Consider the following 14,051-nt stretch of genomic DNA (forward strand, 5'->3'; position numbering starts at 1 on the left):
TGAAAATTGATGGAAATAATTTGGAAGTAATAGTTGAAGGGTTCACTGATGAAATTGTAAATATTTGTGAAAAGAATAGAATTAAAAAGAAGTTTAAAACAAAAGGGTCCTCTGTTTGGTGGACTAAGAAATTGGATCTTTTGAGGTATAAAGTCAGGATCGCAAGAAGAAAATTTCTTAATGCTTTTAATTTGGAAGATAAAATGTTCTTAGAGGATAAATATAAGAAAATAAGAGGAATCTACAAGAAAGAAATTAACATTGCTAAAAATCAATCGTGGGATGATTTATGTATGAAAACTAATTTAGATCAACCATATGACATTCCTTATAAAATTACTATGGGAAAGTGTAAATCTGCACTTACTTTAAGTCGGTTAAAAAGAGATGATGGCTCTGAAACAAATTCAATAAAAGATACATTGGAATATTTGGTTAAGTTCCATTTTCCGGACGATCTGATTGAAGATTACTTGGAATGGCATAAAGAAATAAGACAAAACTTTCAGACTTATGAAAATGAATTTAATGATTTAGAATTTACAGAAGATGAAATTTTGAATGTGGTAGGGTCTATGAATAAAAGAAAAGCTCCAGGCTATGATGGTCTATGTTTAGACATAATTGAAGAAATAATAAAAATTGATTCTTGTTTTATTTGTAAAATTTATAATATTTGTTTGAAATTTGGTATTTTTCCTAAGATCTGGAAAAATGCTTCTTTGGTTTTATTTAATAAAGAGGGAAAAGATAAAATGGATTCCTCTTCATATAGACCTATATGTTTATTACCAGTATTTGGAAAAATTTTAGATAAACTAATGACGAATAGAATTTGGTTCTATTTGAATAAAAATAAATTATTGAACCAATCTCAATATGGATTTATAGAAGGAAAAAGTACTACTTTGGCTATTTGTGACTTATTGGATAAAATAAAAGAAAACAGAAGATTGAAATTGCATACTGCACTTGTTACATTGGATGTTAAGAGTGCATTGATAGTGTTTGGTGGCCTTTTGTTTTGTTCCAGTTAAAGAAGTTTAAATGTCCTTTTAACCTTTTTAAGTTATTTGAAAATTATCTTTGTGATCGTTCTGTTTCTTTTCAAGATGGTAATTTATGTTCCAAAAGAAATTATGGTAGAGGTTGTCCTCAAGGTTCTAATTCAGGACCTCTTTTGTGGAATATTTTATGTGATTCAATGCTTGTTTTACCTTTTAAAGACAATGTAAAGGTGCAAGCTTATGCGGATGATATAATTATTATTGTTTCTGCAAGTGGAAGGCATACTATTGATGCTGATATTGATCATACATTGGATCTGATTAGTAATTGGTCAAAACAAGTTAAATTGAAATTCGATTATAAAAAATGTGCTATTATGGGAATAGCCAAAAGAAAAAAAATGATTACTCTCCCGAGAGGACATATTGATGGGTTTTCTTTAAAGAGTGTTCGAGAATTAAATTATTTCGGCATTTTAATAGATGGTCAACTAACTTTCATTCCTCATTTGAAAAAGATTAAGTTACAGTGTTCTATTATTTTGAATAAATTATATGCAATAAAAGGCCTTAATAGTGACATAAAGAAAATTTATTATAAGAGAGGGATTGAAAGGAAAATTTTATATTCATGCGCTGCATGGTACAAAAATAATGTTAGAGTTAACAATATGTTAACTCAAATTCAAAGACTTGCCTTATTAAGCATCACTAAATGTTTTAGGACAGTATCTAATGCTAGTCTGTTTATTTTAAGTGGATGTGAGCTAATCTATTTGATTGCTCAAAGAGATAGTATTTTATTTTATTTAAAACATGGCAGAAGTTTTGATCAAAGTTTTGGTTTACAAGTGGATTTTTCAAATATTGAGATTTGTAAAATAGTTAATGATGTTCATCCTGCCTTACTTACTAATTATTATTGGGACAAGAAGTTTCCTACTCGTGAAGGTCACGAAATTTTTACTGATGGTTCAAAGATAGGTGGAAAAGTTGGCTGCTCTTTTGTAGCGTATTCAAATGGAGAAATTGCATGCATTAAAAAGTTTAGATTAAGTGATAATTCTACTGTGTTTCAGGCAGAAGTCTTTGCCATTTTCAAATCTCTAGAATGGATATTGGGGAAAGATATTAAAAATGATTTTAATTTATATTCGGATAGTCAAAGTGCATTACTTGCCATAGTTTCTGGCAAATCTGCTACTAAATTGGTTTACGATACCCATGTTCTTTTGATTGAAAATTTAAAGGAAAGAAAAATTAATCTTCATTGGGTTAAAGGTCATATTGGGCATGAAGGAAATGAATTTGCTGATATTTGTGCTAAACAGGCTACGTTGAAGAATTCAATTGATATTTTTCTTCCTACTTCTTTAGAAACTTTTAAAAATGTTTTAAAGAACAATATAATTAATTTATGGCAGGACTTCTGGGATAAAGACGTAAAAGGCAGATATACTTATAAATTCTTTAAAAATGTCAATAAAAAGAGGTGCATTGGTAACGGGTTTATGGCCCAATTTTTAACAAACCATGCACATGTACCAAAGTATTATAGTAGATTTCATATTAAATATTTGAAATGTCTATGTGGTGAACAAGAAGCTGATGTAGAACATGTAATTTTATGTGAATTATTGAGAAATAAGTGGCTAAAATTCTTACCATGTTTGAATAGAGAAAAAGATATTGTAAAAATATTTCAAATTGAAAAATTTAAAAAAGAATAATAGAAATTATGAAATTTATTACTGAATTTGAAAATGTTATATTTGAGCAGTCACTGTAATTTATAATTTATAATTGTTAAAATAGAAGAAATAATATGTGAACAAATAATCTTTTGTAAATTATTTTATGTTTCCTTGTAAATATTAATTTAAGTAAATTCAAGATGAATTGTTTTGTTAGTAATTTCTTTGTATTTGTTTGATTTTGTAAAGAAAGATTGTAAATGAAATAATTTATTTTGTTTTGTAAAATGTTTTTGTTTAAATAAAGGTATTTGCTGGTGAGGTCAGCAAGTCTTCCCTTAGAGTACGAGTATGGTATGGTGGTTTTATAAAGTTGAAAGGTTCCAATAAGCCCTACTTTTGCCGTAAGGTAGCAGGTTTAAATATCGGTCTTACCCTGTATAGAAGAAAAGTTCAGTTGCACACATAATATGAACTTTTATGAGATTTCAATAAATGCGTCACTATAACTTTGGCTTACATTGAAAATGTATTAATTTTCCTTTGAGATTCTAACTTGTGAGACGTAATTCAATTTTATTGCTCCAGATACCATATATCTTCCTCATACTTTCTATGTACACTGCGCCAAGAAAAAAGGCGGACAGTTCTATATCTCCCGTTCTACTGGGCCGATTGACGAAATTCAAATTGCGTTTTTCGTGTTCCGAAAGCGCGACTTAGGATATATATTAGATATATATATAGCACTGTTCTAACATAGGTATTCGGACACAAAATCGGACTTTTTCTGAAATAACAATCCAATTTTCTTCTATATGCTATATTTCTTCTATATATTCTATGCGAGACTGTGTATCGGGAATTCTAAAGATATGCTCATTTTAAAATTATTCTGCGACACTTGTTAAACTGAATTTTATGGTTTAAGTGCAAAGAACGTGATATTTAATACATAAAGGTAACAGACAAAATGTTAAAAAAACGCCCCTTTGGACGTAATTTAAAATCTGAAAACTTTCAAATTTTTATCTTTTTTTTGATGAAGTTGTTCTGCAGAGTAAAATTCTGCCCAGTTTCTAAATTTAACATTTGATCTTCCCTTCAGGCATTTTCCCGGTACATTTAAAAGCCAGGGCAAGGCTGGCCCCGTAGCTGCTAGTAACTTAAATAAGTGCCGTAACTTCAAACATAGCATAAAAGTGCTCCTGACAAAAATATTAAATCTTAAAATATTGACTAAAATATGCAAAAGTTGTAACATAAAACTAAAATGAATGACCCAGTAAACATACTTGGAACAGACTCCACCCACTCTTTCTCATATTTATTAACTACAGGGAGGATTTTTTTAATGAATCCAGAGAGCACACATAAAGAGAGTTTATACTGTCCTAATTAACGTATCCCCTTTTAACAAGACAAAAAAGTTCATCGCCTTACCTACTAATAAAAAATAAACAAATTCCCTCACATATGAGAGGAAAAAATGCAGTAGCCAAAGTGGGCCGCAAACAAAAAGAGCTCGTTTCCAAGGCAACGAGTAAAAGCCAAAGCAGCATTGCCGAGCGAAGTAACAAAGAATATTTGTAGTTTATTTTCCTCCCGTTCGGTGGCATCAACTAATGAGGAACAATAGCCACGTTGCTGTCAGAGGCTTGCTGTGCAGGACATCAAACATAAGTCTGCCCGAGCAGAAGTGCCTCTGCACATTGGGTCCATCATCTGATTGGATGGTTTCTGAGCGTACCGCTACGTATTTGCCACCACTGTCTGGTAAAACCTCTTTCTTTGATCTCCTTTTGAGCTGATTACAAGATTATTTTCCAGTCTATACCAGCGATTCAGAGCCGGTGGTACGAAAACGTAAACTAGGCGGTACGCAAAGAAAGAAAGTATTCTTAACTATTAAATTCAAAAATCTCTAAACAAAAAGAACAATAATTGGCAGAAATTTCCTGTGATTGAACTCTAACTAAAGATTTCAAAAATAATACACTTGTTAAATTTAGGATGAAACCCCCCCAAAATGAAATATATATATATATATCATAATTTGGCAGACGGGACGTTTTAAGAATCACATAAAATCACTTGATATTCCAAATATACCTTTATTACTTATGGCATTTCCCAGTGGGGGCCAATGTGCACCCCACAATTTTGATGACCGCGCATTACATTTTTAACCAACGCAGAAAAGCAAAAGACTTCCTTCATCCAGCAAGCATAGGCAGAGAAAGAGGGTGGGGTAGGATTGCAACAATATTCATAGTAATATTTTTCGTTTATTTGATAGGCTAAAACTTATAGGCAATGCAGTAGTTTCAAGATGACATAATGCGGAGAACATTTTCAGATATAACGCAGTTTAGAGAAAGCTATTACTAGAGACAAAGTACCCAAATTAAAAATGAGCAATTAAAAGGCATTTTAATTATAATTTTGATTTGCACTTTTTTATCTTACATATATCTTTTTATCTTACATATTTTATCTTACATATCTTATATACAAAATCTGAAAGGTTTAATATTTATAATTATGTCCAAAGGGGCGTTTTTTAAACATTTTGTGTGTTACCTTTATTTATTAAATATCATGTTCTTCGCACTTAAACCATAAAATTCAGTTCAAGAGCAATATCGCAAAATAATTTTAAATTCAGCCTATCTTTAGAATTTTCGATACTCAGTCTCGTGCGCTGGAGATAAAAATGTTTTTTCTGCACAACGTGCTTTTTTTGGGCTAAAAATAAAAAGTCGTCTGCGATTTCCATTGTTGCGGATGAATATTTTATTATGTGTTTACAATTTGGTTTGCGTAAACTGACAGTAACTGGATTTATTAAAGCTATTTCAAATCGAAAATATTGTTTCGATATCGGCGCCATTTGAATACAGGAACGTTAACAAAGGCATTTCAAATAAAGTGATTAAACTTTAATTGCCTTTTTGCACAACCTATTTGTGTGATGAAGGATTTTCTTGAAGAAATATTTCAAAAATAAACTAAGAACAAAATAATAATAAAAAAACACTGAGAGGTTTTACATTTTAAATTACGACCAAAGGGGCGTTCTCTTAAAATTTTGTGGGTTACCTTTATTTATTAAATATCACTTTCTTCGCACTTCATACACAAAATTCAGTTCAACAGCAATATCACAAAATAGTTTTAAAATGAGCCTATCTTTAGAATTTCCGATACAGTCTCGTGCGCTGGAGATAAATGCTTCGTACAGTATTACTGTTGCTCGCTTTGACATTGTTCATTTTGTTAATTAAAAATTCGTTGAAGTGTTACAAAATATGAAATCGATAATAAAACAAATTTCAAATTCAAATTCGGGCTTCCAGATGCCCATATTCTATGGAAGATTACGTTATTCAAATTTTGACGGCTCTCGGTACCGCTGTTTTATCCCAATGCGAGAAATATATATATATTCATGCAGATTCTTCGTTATTTAATTTCTTTAAATATAATATAGGGCAATAATATTTGGTGGCAACAATTTGAAAAGTGAAGCAACGCTTATCGTGAATCGGTGCAAAATTCCAAAAGGAAATTCTGGGAAAATTGCCGCTTTGGACTAATTAAAAAATCTTGTGAGGAAAATGAACGATTGATAGAAATTTCCCGTGATCGAATTCTAACTAAAAGTTTAAAATATAATACACTTGTCAACTTTAGACTTAACCGAAAAAATAAAGAATTTAAACGCTGTTTATTTCCATGCTTCTCGAATTAATTTACACCTTTTTATTGCCCTGTGTTGGCAACACGCTTTTATATTTGCCGTCGGTTGAATTCGATCGCTAGAATGTAGCTGACCTATAACTGTCTAAAGTTTATTTTAAAACTTAACTGCGTTATTGGATTATTAATAGTTACGGATGTATGTTTTATTATGTGTTTACAATTTGATTTGTATAAACTGAGTGAGTGAGTGACGAAGGCTGAGTTCGTGGCACTGTTCTTTTACCATAGTGGTTAATCAGTACAGCACCACGACCACCATTATCCAGGGCATCCGATGGGGTTCGCTGCCATCCTTCAAATCGAAACTACTCTTTCGATATCGGCGCCATTTGAATGCAGTAACGTAAACAAAGGCATTTCAAGTAAAGCTATTAAACTTTTATTGCCCTTTTGCCCAACCTATTGGTGTGAAGAAGATTTTTTTTCATTAAATAATTGAAAAATAAATAAAAAAAACAAAATTTAAAATGGATCCTAATTTACGGTGGTAAAAGCTAAATGAAATAAGAACACACATAAAGAAGTTGATCTCTCTCAAACAGGCCCAAATTTCGAACTAAATTTTAGAATTAAAGGATTATAACTTAAATTTTGATAATTAAAATGGCAACCAATTTTTAATCTAATATTTTTATGTGTGCATAATTAATACAAATAGCCAACAGTTTGTGCAAATGGAAAAATATATTTTGTTTTAATATATCTATGGAGAAATTGAAAAATAATCATTGTAAAATGTAGCTGTGGTACTAAAGTTTTTCAATTTTTGTTTAGCTGATACGCGTTAGTCAAAAGGTTGAGAACCGCTGATCTATACGCTATCAAACATTCCATTAGGTTAGTATTCTAAAAGTTCCGTTAGTTCTGTTTCCGAAAATGTTGAGGAAAGTACGCCATGCTAACTGTAAATGCTCTGCCTAGAAAAAAATAATAAGAGTCGTAATTGTGTAAATAATCGAAAAACAAACCTGTCAAATTTCTGTTGAGTATGATTTCAAAATTACAGATCCGGTTTCAACGTTTTAAATTCAGAATTAATTTATGAGCTTTACAAAATATCCATTGTTTTCGTGTTTACTGATTTGAGCTTAAACAATGTAGAGTCATTAGGTTATTTTGAACATGGAGACATGAAATATGAGCAATACCCTCGCCGGGACTCGAACCTGGACCTCTCGAATACGTGCCGAGTGTGCTAACCGTTACACCACGAAGAGATGCTGGAAGAGGGGAGAAAATGCCTTTTAATAATATCATCATAAATGATTGTCCAATGGAAGAGAAAGAAGAGAAATTTAATTTCAGGTAAAATTCAACCTTTGGCAGGTATTATTATTACAGTAATTTCAGTAATTTATACAGGTAATTAATTATTACACAATTAGACAAGTAATTATTACAGAATTAGACAGGTAATTATTACAGTAATTTCTCTTCTGGCAACCACCTTTCTCACATGACCAACAAAGACATGTTGATCTGTGAATAGTAGCTTCAGAGAGGGTTACTTACACAGACAAGGTTAGGTTTGGTTTATGTATTACGGCAAAGCCTCGAGGGCTGTCTACCTAAGAGGAGGGATGCGTTCGTGGACGACTTTCTAAGGGAAATTGGCTCGTATACACGTTAAGCATCTTACATAAAAGAGACTATACTTGCATCTTATACATGAAAGCTAGAAAGTAATAAATGCTAGAAAGCCAAATATTAATATCTATATATTTCTTATCCAAAAAAATCTAGAATTTAATACATGCTAGAAAGCTAGATATTTCTCATACAAAAATATTTATATTTCTTATAAAAAAAGGGTGGAAACTGATATCTAATTCTTACTGATTTTAGCAGTTTCTATAAAAATTTCTCTAAAATTATATGAAACGTTTCTTCAATTAGAAAATTAAATACTCTAGACCATTTCCTTAGTTCTCAAAATTTTTATCAATTTTAATTAACTGATATTAACAGCAGTTCTGTTTTTTGAAACGTGTTTGGAAGCCTTTTGTATCAATTCTTCTTTTCTTAACAGACAAGCAATGCTATAATTTCCTTTTATTAGTAATATTTTAGTAATTTTGCTGCGTATTCTTAGCCCATAGGAGCGTTAGACCCAAAGGGCTATTAGTCTCAAAAAGGCATTTAGCGTTGTTTCACTTTCTGCGTTGGTTCACTTTCTAAACTGTTGCCACCCAATATTATCGCCATGTATTGTATTTAGAGAAACTAAATAATGAAGAATTTGCACGAATGTTTCTCGCATTCTGAAAAAACAACCTACAGCCATCCATTTTTGAATTTTGGTACCTACAGCCATCCATTTTTGAATAACGTAGGCATCGAACCGGAGATGGGCACTGGGAAGCCAAAATTTTGAATTTCGAATTGGTTTATTATCTATTTCATATTTTGGAAAACTTTAACGAATTTTTGATTAACAAACTCAACGATTTCAAAGCAAGAAATGGCAACACTCTGAAAAAAATTATCTCCAATGCGCGAGACTGCGATATTGCTGTTGAGTTGAACTGAATTTTGTGTGATTTAAGTGAGATGAACATGATGCTTAATAAATAAAGGTAACACACAAAACGCTAAAAACACCGTTTTTAGGGGAAACATAAAATCAAAAAGATTTCAGATTTTCTTTCTCTTTAGCTTTTTAAGCGAATACTTTTAATAAAACTTTAGAGAAATTTTTACCACTTGTTGAAATGTGCTAGGCTCTCAAGAAATGCATAATGATTTTTTATGAAACTGACTCCAATCTCACACTAACTCACATGTTTGCCTAATTTTTAAGTTAATGTTGGCTAGCTTGCCATCCTTCTAAAAGGAAGGAAATTATAGAGAGAAAAAAAAGTAGGATTAATTTAAAAAAGAAAAGAAAAATCTGAAAGCTTTTAGATTTTATATTACGCCCAAAGGGGCGTTTTTTTAACGTTTTTCGTGTTATCTTTACTTATCAAATATCACGTTCTTCTACTTAAACTATAAAATTCAATTCAACAGCAATAATGCAAAATATTAAAAACAGTATACCTTTAAAATTTTAGATACACAGTCTCGCGCACGAGATAAAATATCTCTTTTTTTTGTTCGGTACAATGCTGCCATTCCTCGCTTTGAAATCTTTGAGCTTGTTAATCAAATGTTATTTAATGTTTGACAAAATGTGAAATAGATGATAAAATAGATTTCACATTTGGGCTTCTAGATGGTCATATTCGAATGAAGGACAACGTTATTCAAATTCTGATATCTCTTCAGTCCTATATATAAAATTTATACGAAACTTGTACGCTATGATTCTACTCGTTTTTGAATTATAAGCGTATTTGAGGTACACAAATAGATACATACATACGGACAAACGTATAGACGTCATGGAAAAAAATCTCTTCTGAATCTATTTTAAATCAATTTTAAAATCCGTTTTGGGAAAAAAGAATCCTTTATTCTGTCCTTAAGTACGGATTTTATGCAAAAACATTGTTAAATTGCATTTGATAACGGCTGTTATTTCTAATTAATTTTATATACCATTAGACGGTAGCTACATCTGCATTTACTCGTTCTACAAGATTTATTGGAATTTGTATTATAAAGGATATTTTAAAAAACAATGGACATTACTTTTTCGCCTTTCTCCACATTCTACTTTATAGATTCATTTCAAAACTTCAGTACTACATCGGTGCCATAAGATTTCGTAACACCCAAATTAAATTAAGGGAACAAACGTATATTAACATTCACAGGTTCACTGCGCAAGAAAAAAAATGGGACACTTCTATATCTCCTGCTCTACTGGGCCGATTGACGAAATTCAAATTGCGTTTTTCATATCTCGAAAGCGCGACCTAGGATATATATTAGATTTAGATATATATTTGTTCTAATATAGGTATTCCGACACAAAACCGCCTTTTTCTGAAATAACATGCCAAACGTTTTGTATATTTGCATTGTACGACTCAAATTATGCCTAAATATTAAATTTCGTAAAATTTGGTGCGACATTTAAAAAGAAATTTAATTTATTTTGGCCTATATTTTTCACTTTCCGCTAAGAATAATTCACCTGGCGAATTTTTAAATTAATGGCAACCTATTTTCCGTTCCCGTTTTACATTGTGCATGAAAGGGAAAAAAGCCACATCTTTCCTGTTTTTCAATCATTTTAAACGTAACCACATTAGATGTTATTATCACTTTCAACAATTATTCCAAATTTCAAAATGCGCCAACATATAAATTCACGTAGATCTTATAAAATTTTTAATAATAAAACTAATTTTTTGCAGGTATGCCTAGAAATACATCTACTTTAAGATGATGGCAAAAATATTAAAGGTAATAAATACAAAATGTTTTTCGAAAATTTGTTCAAAAAATATTTAAAAATACAAATTTTAAAAGTAAATCATAAAGAGTGGATGAATTGTATTCGGAATGAATCTAATTTTCGAAATATGAAAGTAATAATCAAATAAACTTAATAAAAAATAGATATTTATAAATATATACCAAACATGGAGGGGCTAAAATGTTGAGAGCCAATTTTTTAAAAACAACCCGCGTGACTTTAACAAAACGTGGCAGTTTAGCATCAATTGAGTCGTAGAATCGAAAAATAGAAAAACATTAGCATGTCTTTTCAGAAAAAGTCCGATTTTGTGTCAGAATACCTATGTTAGAACAGTGATATATATATATATATATATATATATCCTAAGTCGCACTTTGGAGACATGAAAAACGCAATTTGAATTTCGTCAATCGGCCCAGTAGAACGGGAGATATAGAACCGTACCTTTTCTTTTTGTTCTATATACAAAGCAAATTTCTTATTTTATGAATTTCATTTTAGTTAGCTTCTGCGTAAAGTTTCCTACAAAATAAGCGTGTCATAGATCCTAAATTATAAACATATTAAGGCGATATTTGAAGATTTTAAGTTATTAAAAACATTTTAGTGGTCTTATAATTAGTGTCAAAGACACTGTGGTAATTATGACATGAGTAATGTATATGCGCAAGAATTCCTATATGCAGTTTTGCCATATTTTTCTCATTGCATTGTAGAGACATTAGTTATTTTGAAGAAGGATACGTGAAAAATGTGCAATGCCCTAAACTGGGCTCGGAACCGTACCACTCGAAATACGCGTCGAGTGTTCTGCCATTACAATACGATCTTATGCTGGAAGGATGAAGAAAATTATATTCTTGATAGTGATTAAAGCTCATTTGGGGTTCAGGGGAAACGAGACAGCCGACATCTTTGATAAAGAGGCCGCCCCGGGGAGTTTTCTGGAGACCGCCTGTGACCAAGGCTCTAGAAAAATTGGTGCTAAATTAATTTATAAATTTTATCTTACAGAATTGGAAAATAAATGGTTGAACTCTGAAAAGCGATCTAAATATATTTCAAACCTGATTAATTTTTGAAAGAAAGAAAATGCCATATTGAATGATTTTGATGTAAATCAATTCTTGACTGGACTTAATCAAGAAATGCCTATTATTTCAGAATTTGAGAAATGTGTTTAAAATTAATTTTAACGATACTTTTTTAACATTGATATATTTAAACAATCTTTGCCTATTGATTATAAAATCTATTAATAGTGATCGTCGGACAATTGGCGTTCTTGTCTAAGGTTGGTTTTGTTGTGTGTTTATATTCGTGTTTGTGTTCATGCCTTTCGTGTTCCTTCTAATATTTCTTTCGTGTTGTATTCTCTTTTATAGTCCAAAGAGGCAATTTGCCCTGAAGGACTATTAATTTCATTTTGGCAGTTGACGTTGAAAATTTTAAAAGCCTGTATTATTTTTCAATCATGTATTGTCGCTCTGTGTTATATTTAAAGAAATTAAATAATGGAGAATCTGCATCAATGTATGCACGTTTCTTGCATTGTGATAAAACGACGGTGCCTAGAAGCATCAAAATTTGAATAAAGTAATCTTCCATAGAATATGGGCATGTAGAAGCCCTAATTTGAATTTGAAATTTGTTTTATTATCGATTTCAGATTTCGTAACACTTCAACGAATTTTTGTTTAAAAAACTAAACGATTTCAAATCGAGCAACAGCAAAATTGTTCAAGAAAAAAAAAAAAAAAAAAAAAAAAATTATCTCCGTCTCGCGAGACTGTGTATCGGAAATTCTAAAGATGTATCATTTTAAAACTAATTTGCGATATTGCTGTTGAACTGAATTTCTTTATTTTGAGTACACAGAACCTGATATTTAATAATTAAAGGTTTTAAAAAACGCCCCTTTGGACATAATTTAAGATCTGAAACCTTTCAAATTTTTTTCTTATGTTTTAGTTTTTTTATTACAACTTAATTATATTTAGTTCCCTTTGTTTGCAATTGGACCGGGTGGGGCCGGTTAGTCATAAGACCATCCTTGAGATGGTTAGGTGGACTGGGCTTGGTCTGATACTTGTATCTGATATACTCTCCCTTAAAGGGGGATTGGGGATTAGGGGACTTAATCGCCTGGTGGTGACAAATTATTATCCAGCACCTTCTAGTTCGGGCGCGCTTGTAGAGTTTTAGTTTTTTTGATGCTGTAGATGTTGAAAATGAGCAATGCCCTCGTCCGCACTCGAACCTGGACGTCTCGAATACGCGCCAGGTAACCGTTACACCACGAAAGCAGCTGAGAGGAGGAGGAAAATACCTTATATGTTCTCCCTTTTAAAGGGCAACTGAGGATTAGAGGATCCAATAACCAAATCCTCATGGTGAAGAATCATTATTCAGTACATTTTAGTTCGGGTGCCAGTGTAGATTCATTAGGATTTTTTATGCTTGAGACGAGAAAAATGTGGAATGGCCTCAACGAACCTGGATCTCTCGAATATGCGCCGAGTGTGTTTACCATTACACCACTAACGTAAGCTAAGAAGGCGAGAGAAATACCTTAAAACATATAAAACAAGTATTTTTATCAAATGTTTCAGGAAGTTTTGGATTTTGATTACTTATCGTTTTCTGATTTTGAAACTTCAGTAATTAAGTTTCTTAACTATTTTTAAGCGTCAATAAGTCCAATAAATAACCCAGAAAACGCGTGAAGGCGTGGTGAAATTTTGCATGCATAAAAATGACTTGAAATGATTGATTGAAATGCATATTCCTGATAATGATAAAAAAAATCTTGTTCAAATGGCAATCAAAAATACTAATATTTGCTATACCGCTGCTGAAAATGGAGCAAGAAAAATGAACTTTAAGTAAGAGTATTTAAATGGAATTATTTCTGAAGATTTTGAACAGAAATTCTGAAAAATATTATGAAGTTTTGCTTACCATTGACTCTCTGAGAACTGTAGAGGAGGATCACTGTCACGAATGCTAAAAAAGAAGATGGATTTTTATTATGATAAACAAAAACGTAAATGAAATACTTAATACGCAAAGGAACAAAAACAAATACATAAATAGTATTTATAAACTATAACAGTTATGGTTAAAAGTAAAAGTCTAAACCCATCATTTACTGCATTTAGAAAAGGCGATATTGATTGTTATATTTCATCAAGTTTATAAAACAGTTTTCTTAAT

The 14,051-nt window shown here is 31.2% G+C and overlaps 1 protein-coding gene across 1 annotated transcript in view; it reads right to left on the reverse strand.

Annotated features, from left to right (window-relative positions):
* The window catches only part of LOC118185821 (uncharacterized), a 781,755-nt gene that overhangs the window by 331,167 nt on the left and 436,537 nt on the right, over positions 1-14,051 (reverse strand). Inside the window, exon 4 of the mRNA XM_085822881.1 lies at positions 13,797-13,841. Within this exon, the coding sequence (XP_085679007.1) occupies positions 13,797-13,841 (45 nt within the window). The remainder of the gene's footprint in view (positions 1-13,796; positions 13,842-14,051) is intronic.

The sequence above is a fragment of the Stegodyphus dumicola genome, chromosome 1 (assembly GCF_044657685.1).
Source record: "Stegodyphus dumicola isolate Sdum_Otavi_A_Nest chromosome 1, ASM4465768v1".
In the NCBI taxonomy this organism is placed as follows: Eukaryota; Metazoa; Arthropoda; class Arachnida; order Araneae; family Eresidae; genus Stegodyphus; species Stegodyphus dumicola.